Source organism: Poecilia mexicana, unplaced genomic scaffold (assembly GCF_051168715.1).
Source record: "Poecilia mexicana isolate PSO_F unplaced genomic scaffold, ASM5116871v1 scaffold_9, whole genome shotgun sequence".
Classification (NCBI taxonomy): domain Eukaryota; kingdom Metazoa; phylum Chordata; class Actinopteri; order Cyprinodontiformes; family Poeciliidae; genus Poecilia; species Poecilia mexicana.
Window position 1 is genome coordinate 1,651,073 of NW_028263378.1, and position 19,293 is coordinate 1,670,365.

General features: G+C 37.4%; 1 protein-coding gene and 1 long non-coding RNA gene across 4 annotated transcripts in view; one reads left to right on the plus strand and one right to left on the minus strand.

Moving 5' to 3' along the window:
- prdm6 (PR domain containing 6) overlaps positions 1-19,293 on the plus strand; it is a 71,146-nt gene that overhangs the window by 22,796 nt on the left and 29,057 nt on the right. Inside the window, exons 5-6 of the mRNA XM_014989099.2 lie at positions 6,295-6,422; positions 17,091-17,215. Coding sequence (XP_014844585.1) covers positions 6,295-6,422; positions 17,091-17,215 — 253 coding nt within the window. The remainder of the gene's footprint in view (positions 1-6,294; positions 6,423-17,090; positions 17,216-19,293) is intronic.
- LOC148157573 (uncharacterized) lies at positions 8,700-13,348 on the minus strand. Of its 3 annotated transcripts, XR_015764226.1 has the most exons (4): positions 13,265-13,326; positions 12,440-12,568; positions 11,538-11,661; positions 8,700-9,898 (listed from the first exon to the last, which is right to left on the minus strand). It is a non-coding gene; the product is annotated as an uncharacterized LOC148157573 (long non-coding RNA). The 3 variants fall into 3 exon arrangements; XR_015764227.1 differs by lacking the exon at positions 12,440-12,568 and having other exon boundaries at positions 13,265-13,348; XR_015764225.1 differs by lacking the exon at positions 13,265-13,326 and having other exon boundaries at positions 12,440-13,233.

Below are 19,293 nucleotides of genomic sequence, written 5' to 3' on the forward strand. Positions count from 1 at the left end.
ACAAACATGGATGCATCTGTTTCTGCTGTCACAAGTATGTTAGATAAAAGCTGAATAAATCAGAGAGGATTTGGATCATTGTCTCCTGTCATGAGATGACGGGAGCAGAAGGTGGAGCAGGAATGGTGGGATAAGCAGGAGGAAGATGAAGAGAACAGATAACAGTAGAATTAGTGAGGGTTCATTGATTAGCTGTAGAACAGAAGCCCGTGATCATTGATTGGCTCTCAGGGGCAGTTTTACACAATCTGGAGTAAAAAAAGAGAAATGGAAAAGAAAGAGACACCGATGTGTTCAGCACACCGCTGACTCCTCTAAGATCTGTTTCCTGAATATTTACCCAGACCCCGATGAGCTGAGGGCAGAGGATCACCTGGTTTGGGTTTGTTTGGTATTTAAAACTATCGACTAGATTATTTCATCCTGCCGTTACTGTCCAGATAAAAAATCAGGATGAATAAACTGAGAATCTTACCTTGTTTTGCAGAACTTCTCACTGAATTAAAGCAGCTTCTTCGGTCCAGAGCTGCTCCAGCAGCTGATCAAACTGTTCAACCTGTTATATTTGACCAAGACTTTTCACAAGAGAATCATGGCTCCAGATGAGAGATGATTTCATGTCATGGTGCAAAAATACTTCAGTTCAAACATATTTTTCAGAGTTGTAGATGCTTAAGGACGGAAGGACAGTCAGTAATACAACAGGTAGAAGAAGCCTCTGACTGAAGCGTTGTTGTATGCCAGTCTCATGAAGACCTGAGGGTTGTCTTCTTTATTTTATGAAGAGTCCTTATGTGCTTCATCTTCGCCAGAGCATCCTGTTTCACCTTGTTTGGCCCTTTTACAGTGTCCAGCGCTATATTAGTTTAAATTATGAAGTTGCTCTGGGATTTCCTGTTTTACCACCACATTGATGATGTCACATTTGAGGGATCTGGACATTTCAAACTAAATGAATTAAATGAGGGTGAGAGCACAGTATTTTATTAAAATGCACATGTTCTGGGTTTTTCTGTCACACAGTTACAACTATAAAGAATTTTCATCTGAAAACTTCCTAAAAATCCATCACATGTTGTCAGAAGCAGCCTAAATTTGAACACTTTGCCTAAACCCAATTTTTCCAGCCCAACATGTTTATTAGAAGCCCAACTGGGCGGATACCTGTCCAACCTGGCAACACTGCTGTTCAGTGATTTTTGTGTTGTTGTCTGGCAGTGTTACAGCGCCACCAATTGGCCCGGCAGACCTACTGCACCATTTCCTGTGGTACTGCATCCTGTTTTGTGGACGCACCTTTTTTCTGAATCATTTACAAAAATAAATTTGGAGGCATCTGTGAGTCGCTGAACCTTCGTGATGAAGAGACGATGTAGTGGCGTGACCATAAGCTTTGGGAAAATCTAAAGTTAATGAGGCATCTTGAAAGAAACAAGGTCAGTGAAAACGTGTGACTTCAGTTCGAGAGACACGTTTAGACAGAGTGATGAACTCCGACCCAGTGAAGGTTTCAGGTTCATTTAGCTTGTTTTGGAGCCTGATGGCGACCCCTGTGGTGAATCAGTAAAACTGCAGGTTAGTTTAATAATAAAGCACGAGTCTCACCATGAGAGATCTCCGTTGTTCTGATTCAAGTGTCTTTTCAGCCAATAGATTTGTAGCTTTTATGAACCATATTTTACTCCAGACTGTAAGCAGTTTTTACATTTCAAGGTATTTTTTTTTACTTTGATTTACATTCCTAAAGAAATCCAAGATACTGTTTTAAGTAGAGAAATACATTTTAGAGCAACATTTTTCATAGCTTGCCTTCTCAGCTTTTTAGTTTGAAACTATTTACCAAACTTGATCTCACGGCCACATCTGCTCAAATGTAATAAATCTTTGAGGCCTGGCCACAAACAGCCAGAGGGACCGAGCTGAGCTGACGAAGAATTAGGTGTTAAAACCGCTTCAGATACACCGTCTTTACTTATGTGTGTGTGATCTGTGTGTGTTAGAGAGCTGAAACACCTTCAGACATGATAACTCACAGCTGCATTAGTGACTTAATGACATCCACTCTGTGATAAAAGCTCAGCTGCTCGTCACACACACATCGTCCTCTGACGGCCAAGCAGCCATTTACATGCCAGCGGTGGAGCAGAGCTGCACTCAAGGGTTTTAACTGATAACTGAAGAACATTCCTCACACACACACACACACACACACACACACACACACACACACACACACACACACGCATGCGCGCGCACACACACACACACCATAAACTTTGAAATAGCTGTTCAGATGGGACAAAATGAAGATTTACTCTGTAATAATGTCAACAGGTCAAAACACTTCAGTAAACACCTGCTGTCAGTTGAAGTTGTGCAGATCTCGCTCTGATAGTTTCCAGTCAGGATGCATCAGCGCCTGAGTTTCTAACGAAAGATGTTTTTGGAATAAAACTGTATTCATGCCACGCGCCATGTCTGTTTTATTTTGGAGTTTCCTGGCAGTGTGGCGGGTCTGGTTGCCTTATGGTGTCAGAGGTGAGCAACATGAGGGAACCTGGACATTTTACCTGTTGCCCAGTTGTATTTATTAAATTAATGAAATGACAGGCAACGTCTGAGATTTTCATTTTAAGAGAATCCAATATTTGTTTCCTTTTCTTTTATGTTTAAATCTACTTTAGATTTGTGTTCTCTTATACTTGTACTAATATTTTTTTACGTACTATAATTGAGAAAATTTAGAAGAAATATTTATTTAAAATATTTAACAGTAGGGATACAAATAATTGATTTATGATTAATTATCGATTAATGGTTTATTAGAATAAATAATTAACTGATAACATCTGCTTGGAGCTTCTTTCAGTGTTGTAGTTTGGCGTCATCCAGAAGAGGGCGCTGCTGCTCATCCTTAAGCAGAACCTGTTGATGATTCTAAGGAAATAATCATGGCAGTGGCATCCCAGAACAGGAAAGTTAAATGGCCCAAATGCAGCCCGGTTCCTGTGTTGTTATGTTTTATAAATATGTCAAAGTTAATAAAGTGAGAAAACCACAATTTTCTGTTTGTTCAGTCAGTATTTAATACAACTGACACAATAATTGTTAAAATATAGCAGATGTACTTCTTTTTTTTAAATTCAGGAAATTATGAATAAATATCCATTGATGTTAGAAGGAAGCCGATACAAGACAAAACTCAGGATTTTAAGAAAACGACTGCTTTCAATTAATCATTAGTCAATCGATAATGTCTCTTTAACGTTGGTCTAAAGTTGACTGATCAACTTACGACTAACATTATTCTCTGTTGTGCTGATAAGTATATTCCTGATACATATTGAGAATTATTTCCTAAAATTAAGTAGAATGCAGCTATGACTAATAAATTCATATTCTAATATTTAAGAAAATATTCAGACTGATTCTCTTTCTTTGTCCTGAACTGTTAAATAATGAGACATCAGACTGTTTGGATAGAGAAATGTAAAAGATGGAACAGGTATTTCCTTTACCTGTTCTGATAATTGATCAGACGAGAGAGAAGATGCTGAGATAATCAGCTGAACTGTGAAGGTTGTGAGAAAAGGATGATCTCAGTGTGTGAAAATAAAGCTTTGTGCTGCATCTGTTCAACACAAGCCGAAGCTGAACTAGAATAATTTATGGAGTTTTAACAACAACAACAAAAAAATCAACTTTTTGTGCTCGGACAGAAAAATGACAGCTGGAGCTGTGAGCCTGGCAGCGTTTGCAACATTTTGTAGCCGTTGAACTAAACAATATGAGATCTTTGGTCGTTTGTCTTTCAGATGGAATTTCTCAGCGATGGATTCGATAAACACAAGCGGCCAAAAAACCTGACAAAACAGCATGAAGCTAGAAACCAGCTGTTAGCTTCAGAAGCATTACTGTACCGGCAGCAGGAAGTTTCTCAGGCGATAAAAAGCGCCACAATAAAGACCTTCTGATCGCTCTCACTGCCTGGGAAAAATACAGGCTTCAAACACAAATTGACCTAAACACTAAAGAGTTTTTAAATGTCTGTAATATATGTGAACATGCGTTCAGTTTATTTAAAATGGACCCACATACTCTGGTGTTGTGGCAGTGAGGCTTTGACTGACTGAAGTGGTCAGGATGGGATCAGACAGAAAGTTTTATTACCGGCAGGAGATTCTCCTCCTTTTTCTTAATTTGAGTTGTATTCATAACATCCCCATTTAAATCGCTAGTAGCACATATTTAAGCACCAGCAGGGACTCTATGTAGGTGAATTTTGCCATGTACCCCCTTTTCCTTTGGATGCCAGAATATTTATAAGGCCAAACAGCCACAACATCATCCCAGAGTTCATCTTCATTTTACTTAGGCTGTTTACCACCTTATGGTCGATTTGGTTACATTGGGGACCAAAATTGTTACATTTTCAGCTGCTGTGGTTTGCTTTCACACTGCACAGTGTCAAACCAACCAAACCAGTTGAAAAACCTGTTCCCCTGCTCACCTGTGGGGGCGCTGCAACAAACACCAAACACCACTGAAGGAAACAACATAAAAACCAAATGTAAACACAAATCAGATTTTAGCGGTTGGAGGATTTCCCTTTTTTGTCTTTGGTAAAAGACCACAAGTCATTTCTCCTGCTAGTGCAAAATTAACACGTTTGTTTTGGTTGTATTTACCCAGAATGCCCTGTGCGTTAGTCCACTTCCTGCTTTTGGACCAAGCTACTGTCTGTTTGGCGTTCACATGCATTTAAGCTGCACCACAGTTCACTTCAACCAAACAGAGTGGAAGTGGACCAGAGTAGGACCAGAATTAGCTTTTTTGGTCCACATCAGAGTTTGATCACACATTCACACCTCCCCAAACGAACTGGACCTTCTAGACAAAAGGACTGAAGTTGGATTAAAGTGAAGGAAGCATGACTGGTGGGAATGCAGCCTTAAAGTGATGAATCTTCACCAAATGGACATCAGACCACAGACAGACAAGCAGGACGAGCCGCCCCTCCCTCTGCCTCGATCAGAGCTCATTTATGTGAGCAAAACATTTAGGAATTTATGCACATCGTAAACTTTACAACCACTTAAAACGTGGACACAATAAACCTTCAGCCACCATCAAGGTTGATTAAAAAAAATTACTTTAACTCCTGATTAAGACCGACTTGTTAGAGGATGAGAGGCTTGGATGGGTAACAGGTGTAATGAATTACATCACCTGGCTGATGGATGTAGCTGCAGCACAGGACAGTTTGACTGGGCAGATTGGTTCATCAGAGCTGAGTCCCCCCCGGTTTACTTCATGTTTCTGAGGTCGACTGCTTGTTCAGTGATGAATCTGTTGGGTTTCTAACATATCAGATAACCACTGAGATAAAACCTGAGAGTCTGCAGACAGTCTGACAGTGACAGACGTTACAGTGCGACATACTGAGAATAATGAATGAGGCTGTTTCCTTTGATTCTCACAGTCATTTACTGCATTGATTGTTTGCAGGCTGTATGGACAGAACAGAGGCCGGCTATTGGCTCAGGTCATCACCTTATAAACACACTCGACGCCTCCTCAATACAGTCACACTGCATCACCACGGATGGATGGAGGGATGGATTAATAATGAACACACACACTAGCACACACACAGAGGCTGGGTGAGATGGAAACGCTTTAACTGCTTATGATCACTATTAGCTGTGAATCCTCGGCTTTCTGTTGATGTACGAGTTTCATCATCATGTTTTCCACCTAAAGTCGACATCAATGAGTCGCTTCTGTGCTGCTCAGAGCATCCAGGTCTGCAGATTGAATTATATTCTGAGCTTAAAGAAGCCGTCCTGACAAAGCCAAATAAAAACAACATTCAGAAACATACTGGCCAACAGAACACATAGAAATACATTTATTCATTTATAAACATGACTGATCCGTTTTACTTAAGCTGGAAAATGTCAAATGATCATGTTTTAGAGAAATTTTTACAGTTTTTATTATTTTATTTGGTTTGACTGTTTTAATGTTTTTGTGTCTCTTCTTGGTGACTCTGGTCAGTAATACCAGACCTGCTAACCAGGCTGACGCAGTAGGAACTGGTCCCATCTCTAGGTCTATGTTCCAGTCTGGTACTTGTGGGGCCCAATTTGGACCAACAGAGGGTCAAAGTGGAAACTCATTCTTGGAAAAAAAAAAAAAACACTGTTCAATTTAAACTAGTAAAACTGATTTAACTAAATAAAAACGAATTTAAATGCCAGTTACATACACCATTGTTTCTGTGTGTTCTAGATCTATGATGCAGAGGGAACGTTGCAGCACTTTATAGATGGAAACGATCCCAGTAAATCCAGTTGGATGAGGTACATCCGCTGTGCGAGACACTGTGGGGAGCAGAACATGATGGTGGTCCAGTACAGGTAAGAACTTCTGATGTTCTCTGATGCAAAGTTGGCATCTCTCCTAAATTTAACTTTGGTTGTTTTGTCAGAATAGACTGTTTATTTCTGGTTAGAAAAAATAATTGTAGCAAGTTTTTCAGGAATCATTTTGAATGAAGTTTAGGCTGACCTTAAATTTTATCTAAAGATGGGAGTAAAATGGGGATAAATGACACATGCAAGGCTAATATAGTTGAAGTTCTGCATGCCAGTCGGACATTTGGTTCTAAAGTTCAGACAAAGTAGTTTGAACATCATGATGATGCAGTAAAAAGCGTTTGGAAGATATGGGCTAATTTAAATCAATTTTAGTCTTTGGTTTGTCAAAATGTGTTGATGTCAAAGTGTCATAGATACTGAATTACAGTCAAGTACTCTATTTTCCGCACTATAAGGCGCACCTAAAAACCTTCAATTAACTCAAAACCCGACAGTGCGCCTTATAACCCAGTGCGCCTCATATATGGACCAATATAACAGGTCCAGCAACTACGGTAAGCAGCCGCCGACTTCATTTTTGACCGTAGAAGAAGAAGCGCGCGGTGCATGCTGGGATAGTTGTCAGAACGCTGGTTTGTTAATAAAATCCAATGTTGAAAATGTTCTCTTTTACATTGGTGGGGAAAATTTGCTTTGTCCATAAATTGTTTTAAAAAAGACCACTTTATTTTTTGAGGCATAAAAATTATTTAGTTAACAAATTTCTAGTAAAAATTTTGTATAGATCTTGCAGTGTCAGATCAGGGTAGACCTGGAGATGTTACAGCCCAGCTGGCAACATTCAGCCCATTGAGTACCTTTGACCAGCCTGTGTGAGTTTGTAGTAAAAGTGTTAATCACTACCACTTGTGTTTGGTGCACTGAATGCAATTCAAGGCCACTTTTGTGTTTCTTAGTTTCTTAGGAGCAAACAAAAAATTACCATTTAAAAAAAGAATCATTAAGATCTTTTAGTTGATTTGTGAGTTTTTATTTGATAACAAAACTGAAAATATTCAATTCAAATGTCACAATACATTTTTCCTGTCTTAGAAAAGGATATTCAATGATATATTTCACTGGGTACTTGCATTGTTTATATACATACATATGCAATGTTGCACTTAAAATGTCTAACCTCAAATGAAATACAACATTTTAAATGCATTCTTTTTTCACTATAAATGATTTATTATTGTCAGGGCACCAGGTTATTCATCAGTAAAAAAGTTGATAGAAGATGGACACACAAGTTCCTGATGTCACCAGTAAAGTCTCTTAGATACAGCTCATAGATCGCTTTATGAGATTAGACAATAACTACTGAAGTACTAAAACCAATATCAAAAAGACCAAAATAAAAATATGATAAAATACATTATTTCTGTCGTCACACTGTTGTATCAAATCTTTAATTTTCTCATCATGTTCCTGTTTCTGTGCTGATACTTTCTGCTCATGTTCCTGTTTAAGATCTGAAACATGTTTGTAATTTTCCTCTTTCAGATTTCTAATTTTCTCATCATATTCCTGTTTCTGTGCTGATATTATTTGCTCATGTTCCTTCTTCAGATGTGAAACATGTTTCTTATGATCCTCTTTCAAGTTTCTTATTTTTTCATCATGTTCCAGCTTCAGATCAGCTTTTTCCTGGCTGTGGTTTATTTTCAGATCCTTAATTTCATTTTTATTGTCTTGCTTCAGTAGTTTTATTCTCTCCTCATTCTGCTTATTTAGATCCTTAATTTTGGTTTCATGTTCCTGCTTTTGATCCCATATTTGTTTTTCATGTTGCTGTTTTTGAGCTCTTACTTTCTTATCATGGTCATGCTTCAAGGCAGAAATTTGTTCTTCATATTTCTCCTTCATATTTGATATTTTTTTCTCATAATCCTGTTTAATTTCCATCTTTTCTTTGGTGGCATTTTCTTTCATACTCTGAATTTTTTCTTCATACTCCTTTTTCTCATTTCTGAAATTTTCTTCAAGTTTCTCTTTTAGATGTTTTACATTGTCCTCACATAAGTTATTGAATGGATTCAGTTGGCCAAAAACTAATTGGACAAGCTGAGTCACAATACCCTGAAAATCAAACTGATTTCTGCTGTTTTCTCGATTCTGCATCAGTTTCTTTAGTACATCCTCAATTTGCTTCATAAGCTCCTGTATTTTTTGACATTCCAGATTTAGAGCTGCTGTCTTCATGTCGTGTTCTGCTTTTATCATTGACATTGTCCTGTCGCTCTCTTGTTGTAAAGTTTGTAATTTGTTCTCATATTCTTGCTTCAGATTGATAGTCTCTTTCATGTGGTCATCTTTTTGAATCGTTATTTTCTCCTGACACTCTTCAACAACATTTGCTATTTGTTTGTTGTGCTTCTTTGTCAGATGCAGTACGGTAATTTCTTGGTTTAGCTTCTGGTGTGTCAGTTCTATCTGATGTTTGTAAGTTAGATCTATTATTGTTTCAACCTGTTTTTGCATTAGATGCTTCATTCTGTTGTGGTCCGAATGCAGGGCCATTATTTCCCTCAAGTGGTCTGATTTTTGGTCTGCTAACTTTTTCTCATATTGCTCTTTTAGTTTCATTTTTTCTTCAGCATGTTTTTTCTCCTGATCTTTATATGTCTTTATCTCAGATTCCACTTCAATCTTCCTTGCTCTCTCTCCATCTTTTTTCATATCCTCTTTGTTACAGTCTTCCGAAAAAGATTTTAATGTTTTCAGAATGTTCTCTTTCTTCATCGTATCACTGTCCAGGTTGGAAATCTTACTGCCATCATGTTCCAGTGTTTTTTTGTCTTTGTTGTGGGATGTTTTGTTTCTCTTCTCATCATCAGACCATATATTTACTGACGTGGTTTTATTAAATTTGTTTGAGGTTTTTGAGAGGAAATTCAGCCGTTCTTCTTGTGCTACTGCATTTCTCATGTCTTGTATCTCACCATCTTTCAGCATGTTCTCTATTTTTTCCATCAGTTCTTGAAAGATATTGTTTGAAAGGTTGTTTCGATCAACTTTTTTATTGAGTGGTATACAGTGATGTCTTTGATTGCAGTCTCTGATGATGTTCTCCACTGATAAGTTTTCTATTGCATTTTCTGTTTCGGTCAAAATCACCATTGCGTGGTTGATGACATCTTCGCCGAACAACTTTAGTACTGATTTCAGTGCCTGTCTTTTCTCTTCTGTGAAATCAGAAGGTGCCACTATCAGCAAAATTGCAGTTGGTCCAGCTATGCAAAGACCCAAACAGTTTGAGATTTCTTTGGTTACTGACAAGAAAGGTAGTTCAAAAAAGTCTGGGGTTTTCACTACATTCAGCAAGGTATCTTTCCATTTTGCATGATGCGCTACACAGGACTTTGCTAGGAGAAACCTTTGAGAATTAAAAGATTTTTTGCTTGTGATCAAGTTGCCCACTTTTGCCTTGCTTTTATCTGAGGTTCCAAGCAACACAATATTCAGACTTGTAGCTGGAAAATGAAACAAAAGAGCAATTAATTTTGTTCTACCTTTGACTGAACAACTAATAAAGCAAACAATGACAACCAGCATAACATCAATTGCAGTGTTTCTGTAATACACGTACATTTCCACCCCCATTTTAAGCAGGGAATGTTTTTCATGAAAGACATTTGATGACATATTTGTTTAGGAGTAGCTTCTGTACTTTTGCAATAAATGTAATTTTTTGTTTGGAAATTTTGTCCTGTAGTAATCAAGATTTTCTTAGGTAATCAGTAGCATAGCTGGAAAGGCTTATGTCTGAGCTCCAAAATTACTTGTTCATCTTAATATCTTTGTTCTTCTACAACCTATAATAACTTAAAGGTGTTGATCAGTAAAATATGATTCTGTGGTTAAAATTAGACAGTAAATGCTTCTTTTAGTCAGGACATTTTTCCAATATACTGAAAACTGTAGTTATGTCTTTGAAAGGAACTATATCTAGATGGATCATTATTAGATTAGGGTAATTCCATCCCAACCGTCCCATCTAATATTTCTAACAGGGTCACAACAGCCTCAAACAAGTTTAGCAGCTATTGGTTATTCGAGTGTATTGTATACTCGAACAACCTTCTGGGTTAAATTTGAAACCTCAACAGAGTTCACACCTTCCAGAAGAAATAATTTCTCAACAACTGACAACCCAGACTCTCTGCACAAACCAAAGCACTCAGATCTGGAGGCACAGAGAGAAAATGAAGGAGTAATGCGAGAATCCAGCAGATAATGATAGAGTGGAGCTTATGAACAGAGGATCTCAATTACTGGCAAAGAACAGGTGGCTGATGGGTAGCAAGGTGCAGGTGAGAGAGGAAGCCAGGCAGACAGGCTGAGGGAAAGAGACATGCCGTTCAGGCTAAGAGGAGCAAACAAATAGACTTTAAAACACAAGAAATACTGAACTGAGAGAATAGCAGAACAGAAACCAAAACCTTATTTTGCTTTGCAAAACAAGGCAAAATACAGATAGCCAAAACCCCCAAAACAACCCAAGGCCCTGACAAGTCAGGTGACTATTATCATGCAATAAAGAACCCACTTCTCACTTTCTTTGGTTTCTCCTCCAGTCTGCAGTCCTGTGACTTTTGCTTCCAGTTGCTACATCCCAAAAAATGTCTACCTTTAAAATAGGTCATTGTATTCTTACTGCAGATACTTTTACTGTAGAGACAAGTGCAGGACATCATTGCTTTAAATGTCGATTTAATCTTTGAAATGTTTAATCTTTGAGCTATGATTGTTTGTCATAACCATATCCACTTTGTTTATTCTTTGCTTTCCTTTATGAGCAGGGTTGACATCACCTCTGCGTGATTATAGATTTTGTAAAATAGGGTTTTGCTGATTTAAGATCTAGCCAAACGCGTTTCAGTTTAAAAACCTATATCAAATCCTGTGTAAATACCAAATCCTGTATAAATAAATTTTAGGGTAACTGTCATATTTTTAGAAAGCTGTCTGGCACCTCCACATCTGCTGGAGAATGCATCCTCCTGAAGGACTGTGCTTCAGGAACATATCTGGTGGACACTTACTGGAACTGAAAACACATTAGAAGCCCCGTATCCCAAATATTCTCACAAATCAGTGGATTGTACTTACGAGAAGAAGCATCAGCTTCACTCAACGGCATGTACATGTTTGCCATTTTGTCTGTGGTTTCCTCTGTTTAAATCTCAGGTGTGTTGTAACTCTCAAAACTTCAGGCTAGGATTCTGGTTCAAATCTGTGAAAAATAAATCAGGTTCTGTTTAGAAACAAAGAAAGTTTTACATTGTTTTGGGATGCTCAGATTTTTTTTGACTTTACACTCAAGTGGAAAAGAAAACAGAACGCTAAGTGCAGCAAGACTCAACGACCTCAAAATAACTGAGGTGTGAAATAGTTCCTAAAAAACCCATTTGTATTTTTTCATCTCTTATCTCAATGTGAACTTGAAATTTGCACAATTCTTATAAATGTGAAATCTGTTCTGGCTGATGGTCAGTGGGCTTGTTTAAATTTATTTGAGATCCTTAGGATTTTCTAATCTGTGGGCTTTGCTTAAGCACATGGTTAACTTGGTTTTATAAAGTTTACAATGATCAATCAGTATGTCATCTAAAACTCTTAATTTTTGAAACATTGAAGGGCAAGAATTCGTTCCTTGGATAGTTGTACATTTTTGTAGGTGAACTGCAGTGTTTTCTATACCAATAATTTATTCAACTATTTGTCATGTATCTTAATTCACACAGAAAGAAAATAAAAACTAATAATCAGATGTTTGATCTTTTTAAACTGAAACTATATGCAAGTTTATGTTCAAAAATGAAACAAAGGATATATCTGTTAATCTTTCTTTTTTTTGTGGTACTTATAATTTTGCTCTTCCATTTTGTCCTAATTAGTTGAAAGATAAAATCTCACATATTTTTCCAACAATATCTTTGTATGATGTTTCCCCATACATTATAAAACAAAACAGCACATTAAACAGCTCATTCAAAAAGTTAACAAATTACCATATTTGGTGACCTCTTTCTCAAATGGTATTTGGTTCCGTTGTCTGATGAACCAAGTCTCTAGTTTTCTTCCTTGTCACTCCACTTCTTAAAACCTGCTTCTGCTTTTGCTAGAATGGGAAATCATGGCTGCCCCATTTTGGGGCAAAATGCGATAAAAAGTTCGTGTCTTTCAAATAATTTCTTGTTAGTAAAAACATTGAAGAAGGGACAGATTCACTGAATATTGTTGTTTGTCCACCCGTGATGAAGGTGACTTTTCTTAAAGATAGTACAACTGTTGGTCTTACCCAATAAAGCCAGAGCAGACTGGGACACTTCAATACCTCCAATCAAATGGTAGGTATAAAAGTGATAGTAAAAGCTTAGACATTTCAAATTTAACATAGATTTTATGGCAAAATATTGAATCATATCTAATTATCTCAATAGTTGAGACTATCAATGAACTTGCCAACTTCTTTCCTCATAAAATTCTAAAAATTAGAATGTTAACCTATGCAACCATCTGAAGTTATGTATCAATGTTGTGTTCAATTAAAACAAATCTGGTGGAAATTTCACTTTCTGTCTGCTTGGAGCCCGTCCTTATTCCCACAGAAAAATGCACATAATTGATTAGAAATACCTTTTTAAAGTTGCACATGATATATAATCTATTAGTCTTGCTATTATTTTGGTTGTGAACGATACACTAGTATTAAAATATTTCATGATTTGAGAAAATAGTTATTAATTTGTAGTGGAACAATATCTTTCAATCAGTGTATTTTATTACTGATCAAAGGTAATTATTTATTACATATTTTAAGAGGCTTTGCCTACCTGAAATTTAAGCGGTTCTTTGCATTGTTTGAAAGGCTGTCATCATGCTGTGTATGCTTCCTCTTACTCCAGGATAGTTGTGCCACCCTGCATAATTCTGGGTTGGGCATAAGAAATGTAGGACGGCACAATAAGGGCCAATGTAATCCTCTATTATCCTTCTATTATAGCTTTTTGGGCTGCTGCTGTTTGAGTCTACTGCCACCTTGCAGAAAGTTGCTTTTATTTAAATCGGAACATCATGTTTTACACCTGTTCTTAACACCAAAAACCAACAGTTGAATATTGGAATAGTAGATCCGTTCATAATAAGCTTAATTCATCATGTTCCGAAGCACAATTGTGATCGGTGTAATAATTTGTGTAGCAATCCAAAATGAGCATATACCCGATCATCAGTATCTACCGTTGTATGAAAAAAATCAAAAAAGAGTCAGACTTAACAGATCACCCCTCTGCTCTGCTGCTGATTAAGAAGTCTGGGATGATGTTCTGTTTTTTGTTCTTTTAATTCTGCATAATATGCCATGTCAATGTTTACTTGAATATAGTTAATAAAGCCTGTTGCTGTGAAGCATTTTTGCTTCACCACAACAAGTCTGTCGACTTTTATCATGTTGATATCAACTTTAAAACAATATTAAATCGTTTAACCGCTATTCTCAACTTTATTAGATCGGTGTCACATAATACCAGTTTGATGTGAACACTGTTTCCACCGGGTAGTTAAATGTGCGACACTTGAGTATGCGTGTGTACGCGGCCATAAAAATTTATCTTTGTGCAGACGTCCGCTTTGAGTCCGTGTTGGGTCCGCGGACTGAAGTACGCCCGAGTATGTAGGGGCCTTTACCCAGGCCTCTTCTGACTTGTGTTTCCTGTGTGGTGGGAGCTGGCACAGCAGGCAGCTCACCATGCTGACGGGTCATTTCATCTCATGGCTGTAGGTCAAGGGAGTCAACATGAAAATCATTTAGCTTCTTCCAGGGGCCACTCGAAGAAAACCTATCAACATGTCCTGAATTAGAAAATGAACATAACAGTTTGAAATTGTTTTTAAACAATGTAAATGTAAATTTTTTACAGTGGCTGCATTTTTTCCACAATATTTCACTGTTGAGATATGAATTATTTGATAACCGTAACATGTCCAATGCATTTTTGAACATATAGACAGAATGTCAAAAAGCATTCATTGCCCAACATAGTAACAGAAAACCATAATGATTTTCACTCAATTATATTTGCTATTTCACATTATGTAAGTGACCACAGCTACTCAGATTTACACATTACTACTGCTTTTTCAATATTTACTTACAAAATTAATTTTCAATCAAACGTAATCTGTAGAAGATGCAGCACACATTTTTCAGTGCTGAGGTTATAAGATTGAAACATTATATTACGAAATTAGTAGGCTATCTTGAGAAACACAAAACTTTCTAATACCCAGGATTACAAACACCTGATTCAAGTGCAAATGTTGTAAACGTTTTCGTAATAATTAATTTACTGTTTATTTATGACAGTCGCAGCCCACAATAAAATTTCACCAAATCAAAATGCATTTAATTCTGATCCAAAAAATACATTGGAACAAATAAATGTTGATATGAATGAATATTTACACTGAAGTTGAGTTAACAGGTAATGTTAAAATAAGTCACCATCGGGCTACAACTTTCTTATCTGTTACAATCTACACTGAATTTGTGTGACTAACATACCATAATCCTAAAACTTTTTGCCTAAAATCTTTTAGGTCAGGGGTGTCGAACTCCAGTCCTCCACTGTCCTGCAATTTTTAGATGTGCCACAGGTACAAACCACTGGAATGAAATGGCTTAATTTCCTCCTTCTTGTGTACAGTCCTGCTAATGACCTAAATACTCAATTCAGGTGTGGTGCAGCAGAGGTACATCTAAGAGTTGCAGGACTGGAGTTTGACATCTGTGTTGTATGCGCTCTCAGCAGATATCTAGATGTACATAACTTTTATTAGCATTTTTTATTAGCATGGCAGGGCAGCTGTACTGACACAAAGGTGAGTCAGTACAGGGAGTGGATTTTACCATAGATTTGTAAATTTAATCAACTTTACTTTGGGATTTTAACTCTTACCACAATTCATTAACCCCATAAAGCTATAATTCATAAGATTTAATTAAGAACTAAAATATATGTAGAAGCAGCAGTTTTTATGCTTCTCTGATCTGGAGCAACAAACAGTGTTAAAGTAACAGCCGCAACACTGAGTTCCTTTAATTCACGGCTAAAAACCTTCCAGTTTAGAGCTGCCTTTGATTAATAACATCAATAAATATACTTTATTTTCCACTGCAACATTATGGTTTTTGTTTGTTTTATGTTTTCATCTTTTATGGGACTTTGAACTAACTAAACACATTAGTAGTTTTAGTAATAAAGTTTACACCTCTTCACCACAGATGCCAATACATTTGACTGTAGCTGTTTGATCTTTAAACTCGGTAAAAATGCTGAACTGGCTTTGGTTTCCCTGCTGTGGTGAAGTGATGTAAACTCTGTGGCAGAGAGAGAGAATACCAGAATCTGTTGTGTTTTCTTGAATGAGTTTTAGTTCCTTATTTAGTAAAACTGGTTGAACAGCAAAATCCCTCCAGCGGCCGTCAATCCTCACCCTCCACCCCCACAGAAAGTCAACTTTAGAAGAAAATGATGTCAGACTGAACTAAAAGAAACCTGGAGGTTTTTCTGTCTTTTGTTTCACTCGCCTCAGCTTCATACTGAAATACTTCAGCATTTAGTTTAACCTGATTAATCTGCATAATCACCAGCTGATGTCTCTGAATCTTTTTTTATGTAATTCAGTAGAAATGATCCTCATGCATTGAACTCATTTGAGTTTGTCTGGTCTGAACAGGATTCATCAGGCTTTATAAACTTCCTTAAATCAGCAGGTTATGAAAGTTTAGCTCAGTAACAGTTCAGCCAGCTAACAGGTCAACCTGAACAGCTTTATGTAACAGTGTAGTTTAAGATTTATTTGACTTCCTTTAGTTTTTAGTTGTCTTAAAAGTTTTAATGCTCCAAACTGCAAAACAGCCGAAACACTGAGTTCCTTTAAATCAAGTCTGAAATTAAAGCTGCCTTTGACTCATAAATACTGGAACATTGATATTTGATTTTGATGATGGCATTTGACTAAATCTAATGTTTGTTGCTGATTATTATATTATGTTTTTATGGTGTAAATTTGCCACACAAATAAACTTGACTTAAAAAATGAATTAGTCTGCTGGCTTGAAGACACAATAAGGGAGCCGTTGTGGGAATTGAACCTGTGACCTCTCAGCTATAATCTGCTCTGGCTGCCACTCTGCCAGCAGGGAGAGAGGAAAACATGTGGGAAATGTTTTAAAATAGTTAGTGCTGGAAATAAAAGTGTGGTTTTGAATGTGGCTTTGCTCATGTTGTTAGAATGATATTTTGGGCGGAGGAAGTGTTATTCTAGTGGCGGTGTGGCCCAGGAACCATCAGCTCTCTGGGTACGTGAGCGAACAACATGGTGAAACGTAGCTGCACCGTGGAAAGTGAGAGACACCAGATATTTCCCATAAATCATCTCGAGTTTGGTCTGATGTGAACTGAAGCTGTTATCAGATGGAAGGACTTTCAGTTTTTATCCGTCTCCCATCTTCTCCTGTGCAGAATAGTTGAGTCATTTGTTTTTGGTGGACCTGAGGTCTGGTCCGCCGCCTGCCTCATGATTTCACTCAGACGCTTACAAGTAAAGACACGAGTTCTAAAATAAAAAGTCAGCGTTTGTGTATTTGTCTTGCAGGTCGTGCATCTTCTACAGAGCCTGCATGGACATCCCCAGAGGGACGGAGCTGCTGGTTTGGTACAACGACTCGTACACGTCCTTCTTCGGCATCCCGCTGCAGTGCATCGCTCAGGACGAAAACCGTGAGGAGGCATTTCTAACTTTACCTGTGTTTGTTGGTTGAAGACCTTTGTATTGACTCTTCTGGTCTCAGCCTTTAATGCTGCTGCTTCATTCACACAACTCACTGCAGTTATTAGGTCAAATAGTAGAAAAATCAACAACTTGGAAACGGAATAAATTAGAAGCACATTTTAAATTAACTTACTAGACGGGTTGACTATCTATGGAATTAAGTCTATGTAACATTTTGCAATAAATATTTACACTTGGATTAACTCTAAACCACAGAAGAAGATGTTAGCATCCAGTGTTTCAGAGAGAATAACAGAGGGTAGGAAGAACGACCCGACTATTAATTTAAAAATAATTACTTTGACCAAATTTATTTGCAAAGCACCTCAAAAAACACACCATCAAAACCGACCAAAGTTTCAGATTAAGCATAGCAAACAGTCAGAATCTCACACTGATGTTAATATAACATAGTCTGAATCCTTCTCTTCCTCCACTGCAGCTGCTAAAACTACAAGCAGACTGAAATTCTAAAACAGCAGAAAATCAGCATCACTGTTCACAGCTTCTCTTTCTGTTTGCTTATTGGCCCAGTCAAAAAAAAAAAAAAAAATCTACCTGAGGGAATCCAAGTTAATGGGAGAAATCCCAGACGGAGCAGTGAAGGGAAATGAGAATCTAGTCCAGTGGATTTGCGTAAAAAGGCGATGGCTGGCTAACGAAAAGCAGCTGTTCTCAGATCTGAGGGAATGAGCAGGTCAGACAGATAAAATGGAGCAGAATTATTTTTATTAGACTTATTGTTTTTATCAAAAGGAGAAAAACGTTTTGCACCAGCTGTAGGCGAACAGTGTAACAAGAAGAAAAGCAATAATAGTGGTGGGAGGTAATAAAAACACGAAATTCTGTCTCCAGTTTGATTTTGGAAAACAAAAGTTTAATCTTTCATTTCGCCTGAAATGAAAAAGTTGGATTTGGCTGCAGATTTTTGCTGCTTTATAATTTTTCTAAAGGAAAAAAACAAATATACAAAAACATTGAAGTCACAAAAGCATTAAGCACATCTGTAAGCTCCTCTGCTTCTTTCTCTTCATTTATAATAACTTTCTTTAGGTTTGTCTGTAGAACAAGAAGCATAACAAATTATAGCTAAAACCTCCTCGGTGACATATTTCTGACTATCTTAGATTAAATATATTTTGTCCCATTTGGTCACCTGTCTCTTCTTTTCTTCCACCCTGTTCTTCTTCCCCTCCTCCTCTTCATCCCTCCTCGTCCTCTTTTCTCTGTTTTTTGTTTACCTATCCCCCAGTTTTCTCCTCTGTCAGCTTGTTTATATTCACGTTTTTTTGTACATCTTACAGAATAACTCCCTGCAGGCGGAAAACAAACATTGCCTTTTTTTTCTACATAATTATTTAGAAAGAAAAACTCGAAGGGAAAAAGGAGCAGAAGAAGGTTTTAATCTGCGGAATCTAAACTGAAATAAATTGAATTAGAGACTCTCCTTTAACAGAGCCGTGTTGAAACGAGATCGTGCTGATTGCAAATTAGAGACGTTTGGCCACAAGCTGGTTTGCATTACAGACAAAACGAGTCTTTTACATGACATTGTTCATCATGACAGCGCTGTGGCATCCTCTGTAAACATAATCACAGGCACACAAACAAACATCCGACATTCCACCGTGTTCTTTCTGCAATAGGGACAAGAAGAAGAGCTGCAGCCATGAGAGGAACGCTCTGAAGGAGCGAATACTTCCTGTCTTTATTGTTAGTGTCTCTTTAAAGCCAAACATGGCTGCTCTTTTCATTAATGGGTTCCAGTAGTTTGGGTTATCTTGGTTCATTTCTATTTAATTAAAAAAACCACTAATTTCTTTTTAGATGCGTCTGAAATTGTCACTGTCTGCACAGCTCTATGATCTGATTCAGGCTGAAGTCTGGACTTTGACTAGGCCATTGCAACACCTTGATTGTTGTCCTTTTAAGCCGTTTTGCTGCTGTGTTTGGGATCTGTGTGACGGTGACGACCCAGAAAACTTTATTTCACAGCCTGTAATCAGGTTGATGGTGTCCTGTGGAC